The sequence below is a fragment of the Chanos chanos genome, chromosome 3, assembly GCF_902362185.1.
Source record: "Chanos chanos chromosome 3, fChaCha1.1, whole genome shotgun sequence".
Taxonomy (NCBI): domain Eukaryota; kingdom Metazoa; phylum Chordata; class Actinopteri; order Gonorynchiformes; family Chanidae; genus Chanos; species Chanos chanos.
Window position 1 is genome coordinate 50348000 of NC_044497.1, and position 20859 is coordinate 50368858.

Here is a 20859-nt window from a genome sequence, read left to right on the forward strand (position 1 = left end):
GACCCGTTAAGCGCTCCCCAGTCGGGGGTTGCGGCAGGACTGTGAGTTCAAGTTGAGGTTCTTCTAAATGCTGTTTCTATTGTTGTGGTATGTGTTGATCTTTGACCTCAGTTTTGATTTTAATGGTTATGATCAGGAAAAATAACAACTGGTCTTAAACCAGCAACCTCTACTGGCAAAGTCATAACTGTTTCCACTTACTTAAGTCGCATGATGACGTCCTATTTTCAGACTATTCCCCTGCCAAGTACACGATCACATTATTAACGTATACTGCCAGTCAGACGTATTTCACCAGTCCAGTCAGTGAATCTGTTGCATTAAACATGAATCACCATGTTCACCAGTTTCGTTTCAAAATAAAGTGTCGCATACATTTCTTTTGGGAGAGGGGTGGGGGATGCCAAATTGGAAAAGGGGATTCACGATGCTGCTGCTTTTACTCTTCATCTCTGACAACTTTTCCTGTAAACTGATGTTAAATGAATTCCCTGGCCTTGCATTTCTTACAATAAAAAAGTCACCAACCACAAAACTGTGTGAGGACTTTTTAAGGCTCAATTTGTGGTCAAGAGTTTTCAGTTCTAAAATGAGGACAGCAAAGTCTTTCTTGTTCCGCAGGATATTACATTTACTTTAAAAGCTTTGAACATTTTAAACAAGCTTAGAGTAGGTTAAAGTCATCTTTTTTATACAATGACAAACAACCATTCAAATGCTGGAATAAAAAAATACTTCAACATTAACAGCATTTAAGCAATGTAACAGAAACGGGTTGGCAAAACAGTGGATGAACTTTTTTTTTCATTCAAATGAGATAAGAACAGGACAGAAATATGTAACAAATTCAGAGAACAAATGGAACACATACACCAAGACTACCTTTTCTCCATTACACATTCTCATATCTTCTTCTAACCATCATCAAGCCTTGATAAGATATGAATCAACCTTATGGACGTGCCCAGTGTAACAGTACACCATAATACCAAAGCAGAGAGAGAGAGTTAGGCATTAGGGGAGATTTAAGTATCTACTTATATTTATAACACAATATATAGATAGGTAGATTTACTGAAATGTTTTGTCCACTTCTTCCCTGCTGACGAGCTGTCTGACCTTTACATATAAAATGAGCTACAGATGTAACACGCTATTTGGTTCTTTGTAGTTTGAAATAAAGAATCTGATGTAACAGATATATCATTCACAGACACTGTATGAACGTCTTGGAAAACAACATATGAAACAGCATACCTAAGAGCAATGCAATGCATAGAGCCCATATTAAACCAGCTCAGGTATAAGAGAAAGACTTAAGGCTTCATCTTGGTGCATATGGCCATTGTAAAGACTGCCTCTAACAGACAGATAGACAGCAATACTGTTGACTCTCCTCCGGCGACAGTTTTCTCACAAACATAAATTTCTGTTGACAGGGTTCCTACACAATTTCCATTTCATAATCCCAGACTTTTCCAAACTCGTATTTCCAGATTGTATTGTGCGGATGGAGGGGGTCAATGTTTACTGGGAAAATAAACAGTTTATATAACACTTGCATATGCTGTATTTCTGACATCTCCTTTTAGCGGTATATTTATTCTAGCCATATCTCCATGTGAACCACAGGTGGAAATTTAACTCACTGGCTCCAATAAGACACACTGTGCGTGACAATTATGATGCATTTTTTGTAACGTGAATAAATTACATTTCAGCTGTGTTGATAAATTTCAGACCATAAGCCTGCAGTCCCACTGTTCCTGTTCCCAGCGTGTGCGCGACCTAACTTAACCTTTGATGTTAATGCATTCAATCAATCCAAAGGGGAAACACTAACTGACTATTCCAGGACAATCAAACACGTACTGACAGAGAAACGTATGTTATTCTTGAAAATCCTTCAGGAAAAAAAACTTCAGAGTGCCATATAATGGAAGTGACAGTCTGGAGACAATTTTTTTCAAATTTTTTCCCCCTTCTGTTTCAATACCCTTTCAAATATTGGAAAATATTAAAATTTAATTCCATATTTTTCAGACCTGTGTTGGAACCCTGAAATTTTGATATTTGTGTCATGTCTGGAAACCTCACTTGACACTCTAAATGCAAAAGACACGCATGCACACACACACATACACACCCACCCCCCAAACCCCTACACATCCATATTTGGTTCCTAGAATGCATCATTGTAAAGCTTACTGAGTTAAGAGTCAGTGTGTTAGTGTGTATGGGCATATACTTACATGAATCTGTGATCATGTGTAAATGTATGTGCCTGTATTATGTAACAGCTGTCTGTTTGTATCGGCAACTCCTTAATGAGCATGGGTGTGACTCTGTCTGTGTGTGTGTGTGTGTGTGTGTGTGTGTCAGCTGCCAGCTCACTGTTTCATGAAACTCTGCAACATGTCAATAGGCAGAGGGAAGATGATGGTTGAATTCTTCTCAGCGGCGATTGTGTTGAGGGTCTGAAGATAGCGCAGCTGCAGGGCAGAGGGAGACTCTGCAATGACCAGAGAGGCCTCCTTCAGGGCCCGCGAAGCATTCATCTCTCCCTCCGCAGCTATCACCTACGACGCAGAGAGGAGAAAAGGGCGGTTGACTGAGAGGGAGGAAACAAAGGTAGCACGGGAAGTGAACAGCGGTTGCAAGGAAAAGTGACAAAGCAGAAAAAAAAAAACCAGGTTGAAAATAAGATCTCCTCGTGCAAATCATTTGAACGGACGATGAGAGAATTCACATAAAAACGGACATAAATGGATCTTCAGAGCACACAAGCTGAGCCTGGCATTTACAAGCGATTTCTCGACAACAACTTTATTTTTACCCCATGAGTCGTGTCTATTTCTTAAGCATGTGGGAGAGAGTCAGATGCAACTGCAGCACAGTCTGCGGGTATTGCCTGTCCCATGCAAAGCACGGCATAGAAAACCCACGACTAGGGAAGAACAAGTACATAACACAGAGCACGCACAGAGCACTGAAGGACTAACCAATCACTTTAATGGCTTTGAGCGGAACGAAAGAAAGACCAGAATGCTGATGTCTCTTCACAGTCGGTGGAGAAGGTTGTTTATGATATGAGCCTGTTGCCAGGAAACGGGCTGAGAAGCTTCCATACAGGGAGAATCTGCTGGTTTATCTAATCGTGAGAGCCCAAGTATTTTAACCCATTAAGTAAACTGTTATTATTTATCACATCAAAGATACACAAATACATTTTGGGAATAGCTGCGTATGGTGAGGCCTGACTGGGGTTGTGAAGATTCACCTAACTCCCTGACAGAAAGACTTAGCCATGAGAAGAACTTTGTGTTGTAGGAACTTCCATGGGGGCATAAACAGGACACTAATCTGTCGAAGTAAGGACTGGTCCAATGGTAATCAGAGCCCTGCTTTACAAAATGTATACTTTTTTGATTATTATTATATCCGTATTATCGGTTATGCATTCGTTATATCACATTCACACATACACAAGTTTTACATTTAACTATCACTCCGCCCCACACACCAAATCCGTCTGAACGCTCCCCTCCCCCAACAAAGTCTTTACAAAATTGCACACATACCACAGCACATAACTCTTAGTTTACAAGCACAGTGGGATACAACAAAGCCTCCCTCCAGCATTCAACCATCCCTCCTTGGTCTAGGAAGTGCCTTCCAAAATATATTCTAGGTCCCACATAATCCAGGAATGGAGTCCAAATATGACAAAATATGCCAATTTTACCTCTAGACCAGTATGTCAAGATATTCTATGGGTAAAAGGTCAAATATTACCATCTGCTATTCTGACACTGTTGGTGGCTTATTTGAGATCCATTTTAGCAGTATGCTGTTTCATGCGACATAGGTTAACACGTTCAACAATTTTTGTCGCTTTGATTTGCGGGTGTGGCATTCCTGGGTGAGGCATACCGGATCCAAAAACTATTACCGGAAACTACTTTCATCCAGAAATCCTGAATATGCACACAAGTCCATATAGTGTGTATGAAACTACCAACCTCCCCACTACACTTAATACACAGGGCCGACTTCTTTGGGCACATCTTATTTCTGAGTTGAGACGATATCTGAGGGCGGTGCAGCAACCTGTATTGTTGTTCCTTTGCTTTGGATATGTTATTGGCATGCTCCCATATACTCGCTCCTGTAGCCTCATCTATCTCCAACCCAAGATCTTGAGCCAATGTTTGCAAGATTGCATTGTTTACTTTACTGGATTTGTAGAGAGCCTCATAGCAGCGTCCCACTATAAACCTACTGCTACGTATTTTTTAAGTAACTGCTCAGTGGGCAATGTTTCCTGATTAAATTTACGCATGGTTTGATTTTGAACAAAACTTCTAACTTGTAGGAACCTAAAAAGATGTGTTTGAGGTAGTTTATATTTCAACCTTAGTTGATCAAATGACATCATTCTGTCCCCTTCAAGTCTTTCAGAATTTTAATACCTGCATTTTCCAATAGAGAGGACCCATTATCTCTCATTCCTGGAAGAAAATCTGTATTTTTTGTATTGGAGTAATCGGTGACAAAACATCAGTTCTTTTTCCCATTTCTTAATGATATCCCAAGTGTAGAGTTAACAATTTAAATTACCATCTGCAACCTCTGATTCATTCCAGTTCAGAATGAATAGGAGACTAGCTAGTGTTAGTAGTTTACCCAGGTTGAATGCTTCAATATCTAACTAGTTTCTAGTTTCAAGAGTTTATTTGTCATATGTAGGTTAACATAGGGTCAACGGTACGATGAAATGTATGAGACGAGAGAAACAGGTCAACTCAGCAATAAGATCACTAGTCGTGAGAATAAGAGTAAAATAAGGGATTTAAATAAATAAGAGTAGGAGAATGAGAATAAGAGAGGTATGAGCAATAGAACAATTAAAATACAAGGAGGGTGCGCAATAAATATAACAAAATATGAAATATTACACTATGTACATGTGTGAAGGAGGCTTAAAACTTAAAGTGGTGAGCGTGAAGAACAGTATTGCACATAGGGGGATGTACAGCTTTATGTACCAGTATAGTGTCTCTGTCATTTCGTACCCAATCTACCAGAAATCGTAAATGAGAAGCTAGCTAATGTAGTTTAAGGTAGGGGGGCTGCTAGCCCTCCCTGATCTAATGGTAACTGCAACTTTGCAAGTTTAATTCGTGGTCTCCTGGGGTCCAAATAAATGTCCTGAACCGATTATTTACTGTCTTAATAGTATTATTACTCAGAGCGATTGAAATCATTTGGATTTGGTAGAGTAGCCTGGGCAAAATATTCATCTTGATCAGAGAGGTTCTTCCCAACATTGAGAGTGGTAGAAAGGCCCATCTTTCTCAGTCATCATGGATCCATTTAAGCAGAGGTTGCAAGTTGGCTTTGTACATCTTTTTAAGTTCAGGAGTGACAAATATACCTGGGCAAACAAAACTTTGTGTTTCCCGTTGAAAAGATGACAAACCAGGGGGAAGAGTGAGATGCCCTTGGCCCAATGGCATCACCTCCAAATTATTAAAATTTATTTTTAATCCAGAAAATGCACTGAATTTACTGAGAACATTAAGGACTGCGGCAATAAATATTTCTGGTTGTGTGATAAACAATGAAACATTGTCCACATACAATGAGATCCTATGTTGCTTTTGATTAATTGATATACTGTGAATGTTGGGAAGGGTTCTAATGGCTTCCGCTAGCGGCTCAATCACAATCACGAATAACAAAGGTGAAAGGGGGCGACCTTGTCATATGCCCCTTCCAAGTGCAAAGTACAGAGAGCATTTATCGTTTGTGATAACAGTCCCCAGTGGATTATGGTATAACAACTTAACCTAGTCAATAAAATTTTCGCCAAAAACCAAATTCCTTGAGTATGAAAAACAAAAAATCCCATTCCACACGATCAAATGCTTTTTTTGCATCCAATGAAACTACCATACCTTTAAGATTGTTTTGCTGACACAACTGAATGATGTTAAGTAACCCTCTACATTGTTACAGGAGTTCCTTCAGTCAATAAACCCTGTTTGATCATTATTGATAATATGTGGGAGGATATTTTCCAGCCTCAAAGCTAGGGTTTTAGATAAAAGCCTGAAATCTAAGTTTAACAAACTAATAGGCCAGAAGGATGAACATTCATCTCCTGGTTTATTTTTCTAAAAGAATCAGGCTAATGTTTTAGGAAGAGATCCTACATTAAGGGAGTGACCAAACATGTTCAATGGAGGCTTCATCATTAGTGATTTAAATTGTTTATAAAATTCTGAGCTAAAGCCATCAGGACAAGGGGCTTTTCCTGATTGTGAGGTACGGACAGCTTCTGTTACTTCCTCTAATGTTATAGGTCCATTAAATTCCGTCTTTTGTTTGTCATTAGGCTTGAGGAGAGTTAGATTAGAGAAAAAGTTCTCCTTTATCTTTGAGGCCCCTGCCGATTGCTCACTTGTATATAGCCTTTTACAGAATTCTGTAAATACTTTATTCATGCCATCGCTGTCCAGTTTAATCTGACCAGAGGTATCCTTAACAGAGGAGATGGACTGAGAATCAGTCCTTCTCTTCACTAGGTTAGCCAAATACTTGCTACATTTGTTACCGAATTCATATTTTTCCTTCATAAATCTTATGTTCTGCTCCGCTTTTTTGAGTGTGCAATGCGTTACGTGTTGCTCTTGTGGCTAGAGATGCTTTTAGCTCCGCGCCGGTTGGGTTGTGGTTATAAGCACTTTCACTTTCAGATGGCTGTAGTTCTAGCTCCTACTGTTCTAGACATTTCCGTTTCGTGTTTTTTTCATGAGATGTAACTAAGCCATGTGAATGTGCCTTACATGTCTCCCATAAAATGGAAGGGGATATATCTGGTGTGTTGTTACTAGAGTAGAATAACCGAAACTCAGTTTGGAAATAAGAAATAAAATTTGGGTCATTTAACAGATGCGTATCAAATCACCATCTTTTCGAGCACTGTTGGGCCTCCCCATGTGAAAATCTTAAGTATACAGGAGCATGGTCCGATATTGTAATATTTCCAATATCACAAGACAGAACACAGTATAACACTGTCTCAGGGGCACACAGATAATCTACTCTAGAACTACTTTTATGAACCTTTTATGGACCTTTTATGAAATGTATTAATAAGGTGCCAAAATGTTGCTTGGTTATGTTTGTGAAATGGTTTACCAATCCTCCATTACAGTGAAATGGAAGTCACTGGAAAGTGGTCATTAATATATAAACACACACACGCGTACCTTGGCTCTGGCCTCTCTAGCTGCCTCAGCCTCTGCGGCCATGGCTCTCTGGAGCTGCAGGGGCAGTTTGACGTCCTTGATCTCCACACGCTCCACTTTAATTCCCCAGTCATCCGTGGCATCATCCAGACTGGACTGAGAGAGAAGACCAGCAAATTCTTACGTCTGTTATAATAACATAGGATCACTTGTCTTAGGTCCTGCCTAAGAGCTCATGGTGTCAAAACCCTGTCCTGCTTCATACATGAATTAAACTGTCCTGACTGGAAGCAGGAGCCGAGCCCAGTTTCCTTTTATTTCTCGATGTTAATCTCAATCTGGCACCTAGGCTGAAGTTTATGTGTTTTTACTTGCTACAAACTCTCACTGCACGGCCCACTTCAACGCACAACTTGATTTACACTCTATTCTAGACAATTCATGCAAAGACAGCACTCACAGTGACCTCAAACCTCACACATAACAAGCTTAAAGAACTGACCGACACATAATGAACATAAGAACAACATAGAAACCCTCCTCCTCTGAGCAGACTCTCTATTCAATACAACATTCTCTACAGAGTGTATGGGCTCAGTACAGGACCTCCACACAATAATGCTGAATACTGTACCTTGCATAATGCCACAGAACTATTACTATGATATTTCAAAAAAGCCACAGATATCAGACACCGACTTAAAACACACCTCATTCACAAAGAGACACTTCATTAGGATCACTCTGACAATCTCCAGAGTAACTCTGTGGTGTGTGTGTGTGTGTGTGTGTGTGTGAGCGCGTGTGTCTGTATGTATGTGTGTGTGCATGTGTTTGTGTCTGTGTGCATGTGTCTATGTGTGTGTGTGTGTGTGTGTGTGCGTGTGTGTCACCTGCATGCTGTGGGCAATCTCCTCGCGGTCAGAGAGGATCTCGGCCAGGTTCTTGGTGCCCAGCACATTTCGGAGGGTGGTCTGTGCCAGCAGACGAGTGGCAGCGTCTGCGTTGGTGATGTTGGCCACTGCCAGCGTGGCGTTCTGCACACGGTAATACACCACTCCATCTACAGACACTGTCACTGAATCCTTAGTCAGCACCTGAGGGCAGACACACACACACACACACACACACACACAACATCACTTTATCATCATGACCTGAACAAGATAAGATCTGAACAAGTGTGTGTGTATGTGTCTGTGTGTGTGTGTATGTGTCTGTGTGTGTGTGTGTGTGTGTGGCACCTCACCTCCTGAGGGGGAATGTCAAACGTGATAGTGCGCATGTCCACATTAATGAAGCTGTCTGTGCAGGGCAGAATAAAGAACAGACCTGTACACACAAACAGGAGAGAGAGAGAGCGGAGAGAAAGGGAAAGAGAGGGAGGAAGAGAGAATAAATTAAAAGAGATTAATATAAGAGCCTATCAGTTTGTCCCAGTGGCAGTGCAGAGAGCTAAAAGCATATCTGGCACGTGGCCATGTCATTAACTTAAATGATATGGAATTTGGATCTCTCAGCAGACTCTACATGCATTCAAACAGCTTCATCAACAAGAGTTCTGTCTAGGTTTGCACTGATTATATTTGAAATAACAGGGAGTAAACTGGTTGCATGTTGCTGAGATTTTTAAGACTGTTTTTTTTTTCATATTTTTGAATAAACTCAAGTATCACTCAAGTTCATCAGTGTATGATCAGAGCAGCACCATGAGTAATGTGCCCACAAGGCTGTATCCACCTGCCTCCAAACTCCCAGGGACTGAAATACATTCTTAAATTACTGCCAAACATAACGTCTGCCAGTCAGGGTTAGGGTTAGAGTACATTGAGGCATTGTGAGGTAAGATTCGATAAGATAAGGAAGAGGAAAGCAAAACTCCATAATTCTTTATTGTGTGAAATCCAAAAGCCTTCGTTTTCTATTGTTTGAAAAGGCCATGGTAATTTGCCAGAGAGCAGATTTGGTTTCAACTGTGCAGCAACACTGAGATTTGCTTGAACTATCACAAACCATCTTGAAATAGAATGGAAAAATACCATATCTTGCCACCATCAAAGAGCAAATGCTTGATGACCACAAACAATTTGCTCACATTTTCCTGCCCTGAGAGAGAAAAAAGTCTATATCTGACACGCCTACACACACAGTCCCCAGTCTGCTTTACTACATACTGACATACAACCCCAGGTCTATTTCTTATGTACCTACAGAAATCTCAAGTCTATTCATTACAGACCTAAAAAAATGACATGCCCAAAATCATTACATGCCCCCCAAAAATCTCCTCTCTTTTAGAAGAACATCTAAACAGGCATCAAATAAAAAAAGGAACATTGGGTAACTATTCAGATGTTTCCATAACGTCATAAGAATGTGAGGAGCTCTGAAAGAACTATTTTTAACGGGTGGGCAGTGGTAATGTTAGCTACTATTCTTGTCTTTTAGGTCCCTGAAGTCCGGGGGACTCACCACTGCCATCCAGACAATCCAGTGAGTGCTGGGGAGCTATGCATAAAAGCAGACGCGCTCACTATGCCAGGAGCATGAGCGAGCTGTACTCAGATACCGCCGCAATGCCAGGCTTTGACAGAATACGCTATCATTATAAAAGAACACATAAGAAGAAAGTGATTCATTTGCGGTTGTTCTTGATGCTAACAGCGCCATGTTGTGACAGCAAGTGTTAAATAAAATATTTTTGTTTGACAAAAATATTACATTTTTATTACATTTTTCTAATATATTCAGGTTATTGTACTTTCTGACAGGGACTTCAGATGGTAATTGGCTATGAACCAAACAACAAACACTGGTACAACCCAAGTAGAGTGATAAAAACTAACAAAGATTATTTGACGGACAACAAATCATGTGGTAACAATGTGGTTTCTAGTGTGACCTTATCTAATAAATAACTAAATAACTAAAATATCTAGATAACTAAATAAATGCGGAGGTAGGTAAACAAATAAATAAACAAACACATGCATATTTCATTAATACAAAAGATAAAACCACTACAAACAACCCACAGCTCTGCTCCACTTTTTAGCAAGTAAGCAACTGAGAACTTCAAATCATTCTTATTTAAGCCTATGCTATAGTTTTTAAAATGATTTTTTTTTTTCATTCTCAATGTGTTTGATATGTGTAAATAAAATCGCTACACCAGTCTGTGTAACTGTGGTGCTTCTGATGCTGCTAGAAGGATGATGGATAAGGTACATTCCCGGATCTGGCGTTTGCCCTCTAAGTATGTGGCAGTCCTGCCCTCTTCCTCACCAGCGACTGCACACAGAGCAACTTAAGCACAGGGCAGCGCAGTCCCACAGAATGAGGACGCTTATCAATCATAGTGCTAATTGTATTAGATGCATTAGGCAGAGCTTCACGTAAAAAAAAACCAAAAAAACTTTGCTTACACAGATGGTGGCCTTAGCCCAACCAACACAGACAGAAAAACGCTGCCTGATACTCAACAGCTCCTAGAGAGCCACGCCCAGTGGTGTTAGCCTAAATAAAGGGACTCTTATTTAGAAACGTCTGGTCAGATAGTGGGGTGTCATTAACACTAACGCAAGGCCTTAAACAAACAATACAACGAAACCCGTCCTATGCTACTGGCTTAATTAAGAGATGGACTGATTACGTTTGCTTCAACAGGCCTCACATGGGAACCTGGAGTGAACAAACACAGGTGACCCTTTTGTGTGAGTGTCAGTATATTAAATTCAATACTGCTTGGCACACTTCAATGAATGTACACACTACATTACAACAGAGGAGAACATTCACCTCAATATGGTATTACAGCCAATAATTGTGGTCATTTACTGCTATGGAAACAGACGTATCTTTCATTTCAGCTGACGTTCACAATGTAATAGAAAACCATCGCCTCGCACTTAGAACGGTCTAACGATAAGATTCTTAAAGACTTTAGTCTGTATTTAATCAAGATGCAATATTAATAAAACTTTCTTCTTTAAAAAATAACCAAAGCAAGAGTTTTTTCTCCGCGAATTAGATTTTTGCAATACGTTTGCACTACACATTGGTATTTTTGATGTTTTGACTGCTCACACTGAACTTTGAGCGCTTTGTTTGTGGGAGGAGAGGTAGTTTGTGCAGGCCGCTGCCCGGAAATGGAAAAGCAGGCCCATTTTGTGTCCCCTCAAGACACGATTTTCTGTGACAAACAAGCCTTCGTGCAGACCGCCACAGGAGTAAACAAACATGCTTTGGTGTCATCTTGCCTGGCCAAAGAAAGATGCACCTACCCACATATACCACATAGCAACATGAGGAAAACCGTCTGCTGAAAAACTGCAACTGTTCTTCATTACTGAATGAGGTCAAATGATGTGGCCGCAAATGGAATAATTAGACTGTAATGAACTAGCGGGACAATCACAGGGGACTGGTCTTTATGATAAGTCATTTCAAACCTGGTCCTTTGGCTCCTCCGCGCAGAATACGTCCAAGACGAAAGATGATCGCCCGCTCATACTCCTTCACAATCTGAGAGCAAAAAAAAGTTATTTTTTCTCTATCTGCCAAAACCTCTTCCTTCAAACTTGCTGTTACCTGTTGCTGTTTTCATTGTGCTCTTTTATTCTACTGTCACTCATCTGAGATTCTCAGACATATCAGGACGACTCTACATTTTATTCAACAAGACAAACACTGTCACTGAAAAGGAAAATCAGAACATTCATCCAGCTATGATGGATATGATGCCATGTTATCCAAAGAATGTTGCCTACTCTTTAACTTGTAGAAAAAAACAGAGAGAAAGACTGTAAAGGGTACACACAAACAAAAGGAATCAAGCCAGTACATTTGTGGGCAAACAGTCTAGGCCTAAGGAATTTAATAAATTTAAAAAAAAAAAGTACTGGTGATTACCTTGATGCACATCCATATTGAGAGAGGCAAAGTAGCCACAGTGAGCAGGATGGAGAACAGCACAAGCAACCAGCCACAAAGTCCAATGTCACTATCTGCACTCTCCAGGGCTAAGACAATGCAGAACATTCATTAGGAATATACAGTATGCACAGAAGAGGTAATCAATATGCACGCTTAGGATACCAGTCATCGTGAACAAGCCAGATGACTCTAAAACTTTCAGGCATATGAGCAACATAAACCTATAGCTGTAGGTCTACAAAGGCCACTTCATGCATCTGCATTCACCCACAGAAACCATCAGATGCTTCAGTCAATTCGCCAACCCACTCATACAAACATTAGTACCTAACCACACTGAAGATGACATAAAGTGTGCGACAGAAGCGTTTGTTAACGTTGCCGCCATGAAAGAAACTAAAAAAAAAAAAAACTCAGCATAACTTTTCCTTCTATTGTCTCCTACCTTCATCATCTTCATAGTAGAACTGCCCTATGAGGAGATTTCAAGATATCACATCACAATACCGTTAGGACCCTTAAGAGACCGTTGGGAGCACTAGATTAAACGCAGAATATTTGAATTCTCTGTTATAAATCTGATATAACCGAGTAATTAAACTGTCATGACAGCTTTTACATGACACAAATAAATGCTGACTGAACTAGAAATGCCAAGGATTACTCCTGCATTTATTCTACATTATTGTTTACCTTTAAAAGAAACATGGGATACACGAATACACATTTTTTGGAACTCAAGCATCAATGCACATCAGTTCTAGTCTTAACGTCGTTTATATTTTATTTTTTCAGTTCTAATATTCTAGTTTCTGCCCTTTAGTTTTAAGGTTTGTAATTGTGGGTTAGCCCGGTGTAACAATTACTCATGACTCATGAGTTTAATGGTGTCCTATTTCAACATCGGTTTACAGAGGTGAATGCACTGACAGGTCTCTTTGTAGAGGATATTTGACCACCTGTTGTTGCCAGATTAGGGTTGGCATTTGTATATCCGACAAGACACGCCCATGTGGCTGAGACAAAACATAGCTGCAATCAGAATTCTGTGAAAGCACACCAATGTGATGTCCCAGAGCAACAGTGGGGGAAAAAAAACGCGAGACAGGAAAGGAAAGGAAAGACATACTCGACAAATTAGCTCTTTCTCGTTCAGCATCTGTAGTTCCAAAAATTGTTTTTTACTGCAGTTCAAACTCTTGAATGGCGACCAAAGTATCAATTCAACTGCTACTACGAGATACGAGCGCATACATACTTAAAAGCGTTGCAAAAAAAAACGGTTTTTAGCCTTCAACCGGGATTTTTCAATATTCTTCAGCCTTACCCGCCTGTCGTTCCCTCCTTTTTTGCTCTTTCAGCGTATTCGATTCTCTGCCGTCCTCCATGACTTGGGGTATCAAATAATTGCAGGAATGATACGAGCCTGACCTATTTAGAAGCACTTAACGGCTACCCTTTCTCAATATATAAGATTCAACCAAGACGACAGGGAGTATATGTGGAGGAGGGGCAATAGAGTGTATGGGCGTCAACAAGAAATGTTTTCTTTCCTCGTCACATGGACATGCTTCTCTTTATCGCCATCTATTGTATCGGAGCAGGTCCTACACCGTGCTGACCCTAATAAATTGCAGTGCAGAGTATTGTCAGATTTTGTTTGTTTGTCTTTGTTTGTTCCGTTACTCAGAAGTTACACAGAGATAAAAATGTATATGTTGGTGCAAGACAGATGCCCATGGTTAGGGAGACATGTAGGCTGACAGTATTAAGAGTGGTTCAGAGGGGTATGATAGGGAAGGAGCTGGGTGGGATGTTGCTGGGTCTCAGGAGTGTCCTCTCTAACAGAGGGTGAAAGGAATAAAATACAGTAAAACCTAGCAGCTCTGTGAGGAGGGAGAGCGTACGAGTTGTTCTCGGCAGAGTGCAATGCGAGACTCAAGGAAAGCCTAACCACATCAGCAGAAGTAAAAGGATGAGTTGAAGGACAACACTAGCATGAGATCTCACGGAGACATAAGCACCCCATTTACACACTGTGAACTAACAGGGGTGACCTTGTGTGACGGGATTGTGTCAACACTGACCATGTAGTTTACCAGCAAACTCTGTGTGTCACTGGCCCCCATTCAGCTACACTGCTTTGACTTCAGGGTAAAAGTCCTTTATCGATAGACTGGACATAACGAATTTGTTTGTAACCTTGTTAAGAACACTGTTCTGGAAGGCTATTTCATAACACTGAGCTCTATAAGAGAATGCTCTACTGCCTGCTTTAGCTCTTTCAATTCTTAGTGTTCCCAGATAACCATTCAGAAATAAGCAGGTTATTCACTATTTATAGCAGAATAATCTTTGTGCTACAGTGTGGTCTAAATCCAGACTGAAATACTTCATACGTATTATCTCTCTGCAAGAAATACCTACTGTAGTCTCTTGAAGAGAAGAGTGATGAATGCATTGTGCCAAGAAGAAGTCAAATCATTTTCAAAAATGCTTAGACTCTTCAAATACCCTTTGATTAAAAGTGTACACGTTCGGTCTGCATAAATGTTATGTACCTAATTGTCGAAATACTTTGCAGTTACTTGCAGTTTTTAAAAAGTGGGATATTTGATTATTCTCTCAGAGTTATGAGGTGGAATTTGCATATAAATGTAAAATGAAAGCCATCTCACTTGCACTCCAGTGGTGGGCTACGATGTGACTTTTGACAGAAGTTCCCATGATTTTAAAAATACAATGTTACATCTGTTTGTAAATATGTGATATCGCATTTCGATCACATAATTTGTAGTAATGTAAAAAATTATACAAAAAGTCAGTTGATTTTGTCATGGCTGTTGGCTTTGACTCTAAATCTTCGTATACTCTATATTCCCATAATGTTTTAATGTCTTTAATATGTTTAATGCTTTTTCTGCTTATAGCTATAGCTTTCAGTTTGTACATTTATTTATTATTTATTTATACATTTATTGGCTATTTGTCCTAAGCATAAATCATGTGTGTGTGTTGGGGGGGGGGGGGACGGGGGAGTAGTAACTGTCTAAAAGAAAGTAGAGTGTGTATTATAACAAAACATGTAGGCTATGTACACTGCCAACCTAATATACGACCAAAAACACTGTATTTAAATACAAATATATTTGAATGACATTTGCACTGCTAAAAGTCTTCATCTTTGTGAAAATATGTGAAGAAAAATTAGGTGACACTTCATTAATCTTCTTTTGTGAGTAAAAAGGAATATTTCCGTATATCATATCCTAAACCTTCAGATAGAGCATTTTTTTTTTGAGGGTTTGATATGGGTAAAATGTGTAAAACTAAGTGTCTGAGAAATAATCTGTAAAAAGGTTTAGGTTAAAGACAGATAAAGAGTAAGGAAATCCAATAAAATTCTAAATATTTGCATAGCATGGTTGCATAGTTAACAGCTTATTTGCAAAGGCTCATTTCCCAGTTTAACATTTAAGCCAACTGAAGTTGCACTGAAATATTTTGCATTCTGTTACTCATATAAATGTGATTTTTTCAAGTGCCTTTCGACTTCCATTCATTACGATGCATGTCAGTTGTATATACAGTCACTGTTTTAATAACATCCAACATTGTGTGAATATGACAGGTAGACTACTTGTAATATTTGCATACTTATATAGAGTGAAGGTTCATATTCATATCATAATATGTACTCCTTTTACAAAATAAAACATTCATAAAACTTTAGTCACGTGAGAAACACATTTGGGATTATTGCATTATTGTCTAGAAATTTCTACTGCATATATATTTTTACATACACAGCAACCTTTTAGAATTAATGCTGCAACACTGATTTTTATGTCAGCTTTTTAAACATGTTCATCATAATTTGAGTCAAACAGAAGTCTGATGGCCACTACCAACGCTAAGCTCTGTGCCAGCTGCTCTTTTGCACCTTGTTTCCTACCAGACACTCCTCCAGAGGGGTGAATGGGATTCCTGTGTGTGTGTGTGTGTGCGTGTGTGTGTGTGTGTGTGTGTGTGTGTGTGTAATTTATTGATGGAGATGCTGTCCACGGGTGGTGTGTAGCTCCCAGGTAACCCCTCTAACTGACAGAAAACACAAACACCAGTGTGTCTGAAAGACCAAACTCTCCCTGGGTGTCAGTGATTGTATTACATGGTTGATGATTAGGATAATTAGTTGAGTAAGGACAGGACTGTGGAGAAGTTATCCAGCTCTGTGTTGGGTTTGAGCTGTCAGGTGGATTTTGCACATGTTTTTGCAGCTGCTCAAGCACCAACTGCTAAACATCCTTGTTCACAGCAGGTATTACAATGTTCACAGCGTACACGCAACACTCTCAGAGCACACACCCACTGTTCATGTCATTCTCAGAGCACACAGACAAACAAACACACAGACACACACACACACACACACACCTTACGGCATGCACGTTGCAAGTCTCTACCTGTTCACACCAATTATGCACACAGCTAAGGCACCCATAAATGGTAAAAAATGTCTGCATTATTCTGGTTTTGGGCTAGTAACAGTCAATCTTAAGAGAAATGCGTTCAAATTTAAGATGACTGCGTCTCTGCAGTGTGAGTTATTAATGCAATTTTGTCAATGCATGGTTTGTACAGATTCATATGAATTGCTGTCATTCTGTGGTCTTTTTTTTTTTTTTTTAAATAAATACTGAGTGTTTTTTTTTTGTCTTTGTAGGATACTGGCTTTGGTTCATTATGCTATTTGCTATGTATGCTATAGTGCTGGTTGCTACAGTCACTTAGCAACAGACAGCAACAGGAGCAGGAATATTTTTCTTTTGGTGTAGTTCACTAACTCATTAAGAACAACCTTAAAACCATAACACAACACAAGGGGGGCACTTGTTTCTGAATCAAATAACACATTTATAGTGACATAAACGTAACCAACACACTACTGCAGAGCATTTCACTAGATCAAGATGCAAAGCACTAATTGTAAACAACTTTGTATAACCGCACAATCATTCAACAACATTGTATAACCGAACAATCATTCACACTGATCCCAAAACAGTTCACACTTGAGGATGCATGACTTTTACAGTGTTAATACATTATAGCAGAGCATGCTGGGAAGAGCCCTGCTTTCACCCATATTGTACCTGCTGTTCTCCCCTGCGCTGCAACAATACATCAGGAGGCTCCAGCTGGACAAGATCACACAGTCTGCCTACTGTCTTTAAGTCCACTCAGGTAGAGACACTTACAGAAACACTGACTCAGAGGGAAAAAAAAAAGTCCTTTTGAAAATTTACACAAACCTGAATTTACACTCTTGATCTATCTTCTCTTTTCTTCTTTTCCGAACAGAATATTGTGAGTGCTGAGATAAGAGCCACACGTGAACAGATTTTAAATGACCAGAGGTAAAGAGAGGTTAAAAGGCAAGCAGAACAGATGAAAGAATGGAAGAAAGATAGTGAGATCAAATGAGCATTAGAGAAAAGTGTATTATTCAGATACAGAGGTTTCAAACAGACATACACAAGGACATTAACAAACGGTCATCTGATAACAAATTACACAACAATACACTCAATCATTGCATCAAAAACATAAATCAATAAAAAAAAAACCCTGTAAATACAGTTCGTATCAGTTTCCATGGTTTCTATTAATGTGTCATTTGCCTGGATGACAACAGAACAAAGACCTGCCATAATAACAATGAGATTTTTGTAGCACCCTAAAAAAAATACTTATTATACAGCACAACAAGAACAACAACAACAGTCTGTGTTCTCAGCTGAAGGCTGAACTGATGGGGCAGTTGCTTGAGTCCTAGAGGTCAGAATCAGAAAAGAAGAGGCCTGTTCTTTGGCCAGAGCTATAGGGGGCACTGGGAAAAAAATGACAGACTGGATGACAAAAAAAGAAAAAGAAAAAAACCGTCAGCAGGACACAGTGACATCCAAAGGAGCGTGAGAGCCTTCTTACAGTGAGAGGTAATTAGTTTTGTTACTATTACAGGTAAGAAGAGAGAGGGGTGGCATCACTGTGGAGATTAATGAGAACATCATGCACCTGGTTGTTTTCATTTACGTTCTGAGTGGCCAACAGTTTATCCCTGGTAGTTTGCAGACTCTCTCTGAAATGAACTGCAATATCCAAATTTTTTGACAGATACTTTATTACTGTACGGGGATTACCTTGTTTCCTTTGTGTATATGAGTGAGTGTGTGTGTGTGTGTGTGTGTGTGTGTGTGTGTGTGTGTGTGTGTGTGTGTGTGTGTGTGCGCGCACTCAACTGTTGCACTTCATGTGTGTGTATCTGCAGCCCCCCATACCAGACTCTGCTCTTCTGGGAAAGTTTTCCACAAGATTTTGGAGTGTGACTGTGGGAATTGGTGTTCAGTGGGGTTGAGGTCAGGGCTCTGTGCAGGCCACTGGAGTTCCTCCACACCAAACTTGTCAAACCATGTCTTTATGGACGTTGCTTTGTGCACAGGGGCACAGTCATGCCGGAACAGGAAAGGGCCTTCCCTAAACTGTTGCTACTTGAAAGCATACAATTGTCTAAAACGTCTTTGTGTGCTGTAGCATTAATGTTACCCTTCACTGGAGCTAAGGGGCCTGGCCCAATCCCTGAGAAACAGCCCCAGACCGTTATCCCTCTTCCACCAAAACTTTACAGTAGGCACAGTGCATTCCAGTAGGTAGCATTCTCCTGGCATCTGCCAAACCCAGATTCGTCCATCAGACTGCCAGATAGTGAAGCGTGATTCATAACTCCTGTCACGGCCCTCTGGGCTTTGCCCCTTTTCCCCCAGGCCGTGGTTCTGGTTATCTTTTTGTGTTCCCTGATAGGCATGCTGGTGGTGTGGCAGGAGGCAATCAGCCCAATTGGGTACACCGGCGCGCAGTTGTACTCGGGTTAAAAAGCTCTGCCCCTCCACCTCTCCCGGCCCCTCCTCTCCTTTCTTTTTGTCTGTTTTAGGTTGCCAGGGTGGACGTTAATTCCGGAGGTGGCCGGTCGGACCGACGTGTTTTCGTTTATTGAACTTCTTTTTGGAACCCCTGATGACTCTCATTCGTTTTCTTTTGTAATGATTAAATAAATTGTTTGTTAAGCCTGAACCGTATTCTCTCCCCCCTTATTTATTGTTGCTCTCACCTTGTGGGCGTAACACTCCCTAGAACACGTTTCCACTGCTCCAGAGTCCAGTGGTAGCGTTCTTCGCACCGCTCCAGCCGTCACTTGGTATCGCGTATGGTGATGTTGGGCTTCTGTGCAGCTGCTCGGTCATGGAAACCCATTTCATGAAGCTCCCGACGCACAGTTCTTGTGCTGATGTTGCAGCCAGAGTCAGTGGTGAGTGATTCAACAGAGAATAGGCGGTTTTTACATGCTACGCACTTCAGCGCTCGGTGGCCCTGCTCTGTACGTTTGCATGGTCTAGCGCATCTGAATGGATCCAGGATAACATTTTGCATGATAAAGAAAGATAAGGATGATAAAGTTTTTGTATTCATTGATATACAAATGATGACTTAAACAAGATGAGGTAAATAAATACCATAAGGCATCCCCATTAAATTTTGCTGCTTCAGTTGGTGTATTAACTAATGTTAGGTTAACTGGCTAATGTTTTACAACACATAATGAGAACCTTAGCTAAGCTAGATAGCTTGAACGAAATAAGAATGTAGTTAGAAGTTCGAACGCAAATTTTCTTACTACTATCTTCCAGTACATAGTACTATTATTTCAATAAGCTACCATTTACTGCAACTAGCCAAGTTAACAGAAAATGTTGAGTTCCCAGTTGGACTAAGAGTCTAATTGTTCAGCTCAGTTAGTGAGCACAGGGTCATTTCTAGATTAGGAACTCCACGTTTCATCTCACATCTTTACTGTTCTTCCATTGACAAAATTCCTAATGTCATGAATAGGGCAAGAGAGTGAATGCACAGGCAGTTAACAGAACCCTTTTACAACTGATGGAGCAGGAATGGGGGAGGATACAGACAGGATACAAGGCAGATATACACAGGATCAAAGGTAGGAAACACAAAGTTGCAGATTCCCCATCCCCCCCATCACCCACCCCCCTTTCCCCTCCCCCTGCTGGCAATACAGCAGGGGAAAAAACAACTGGTAAATTATATCATCCCTGGCAGGCCTCCAGAGCACTGTCCCCACAAACTTCCTCCGATGCATCCTCCCACTCGTAAAAAATTTTATTATACACCTACCATTGTCATGCAGAGAAAAAGTCTTATTGGTGGCTGAGGAATGAGAGCAGGAAAGGGGTAAGTCATCTAGGATTGTCAGTGAACCAGTTGTGATATACCCATAGGAGTAAGTGACATTGTCCCAAAGGACAACATCATAAGGTAGCTGTGACCACCCTCCTGACCGAATGCAACATCCTGTATCACTGCAGTCAATGCACTATAGTAAAGTCCAGCAAAACATACTAGCATAGCTTAAACTATGTAGTAAAAAAAAATATTACACATAATGACTGTGTGAAGAGACACTTGCACATGTTGGAAGAGCCGATCTTTCATTTTTTCACTGCTTTATTTACATTTGGTGCCATAATAGAGTAGAATACAGTGCAATGCTTCAGGGTTACAGTAGATAGCTATAAATTACACATTCCCTGAATGT

The 20859-nt window shown here is 40.3% G+C and overlaps 1 protein-coding gene across 1 annotated transcript; it reads right to left on the minus strand.

Moving 5' to 3' along the window:
- Window positions 1-621: 621 nt before the first annotated feature.
- On the minus strand, window positions 622-13684 carry stom (stomatin). Its single transcript, XM_030768735.1, has 7 exons — window positions 13519-13684; window positions 12168-12277; window positions 11708-11780; window positions 8506-8588; window positions 8150-8353; window positions 7278-7412; window positions 622-2579 (listed from the first exon to the last, which is right to left on the minus strand). Exons 1-7 carry the CDS (start codon window positions 13577-13579, stop codon window positions 2391-2393), a joined length of 855 nt encoding a protein of 284 aa, XP_030624595.1. The 5' UTR covers window positions 13580-13684; the 3' UTR covers window positions 622-2390.
- Window positions 13685-20859: the final 7175 nt, after the last annotated feature.

What these genes read in the sequence shown, in the direction of transcription:
- stom (XM_030768735.1), bottom strand. Translation starts at nt 13,579, where the DNA reads ATGGAGGACGGCAGAGAATCGAATACGCTGAAAGAGCAAAAAAGGAGG. An exon ending in CAATATGGATGTGCATCAAG is followed by an intron (nt 11,781 to 12,167) that starts GTAATCACCAGT and finishes TTTTGCTCTCAG; the next exon opens with ATTGTGAAGGAGTATGAGCG. An exon ending in AGATTGCCCACAGCATGCAG is followed by an intron (nt 7,413 to 8,149) that starts GTGACACACACG and finishes CTTCTCTCTCAG; the next exon opens with TCCAGTCTGGATGATGCCAC.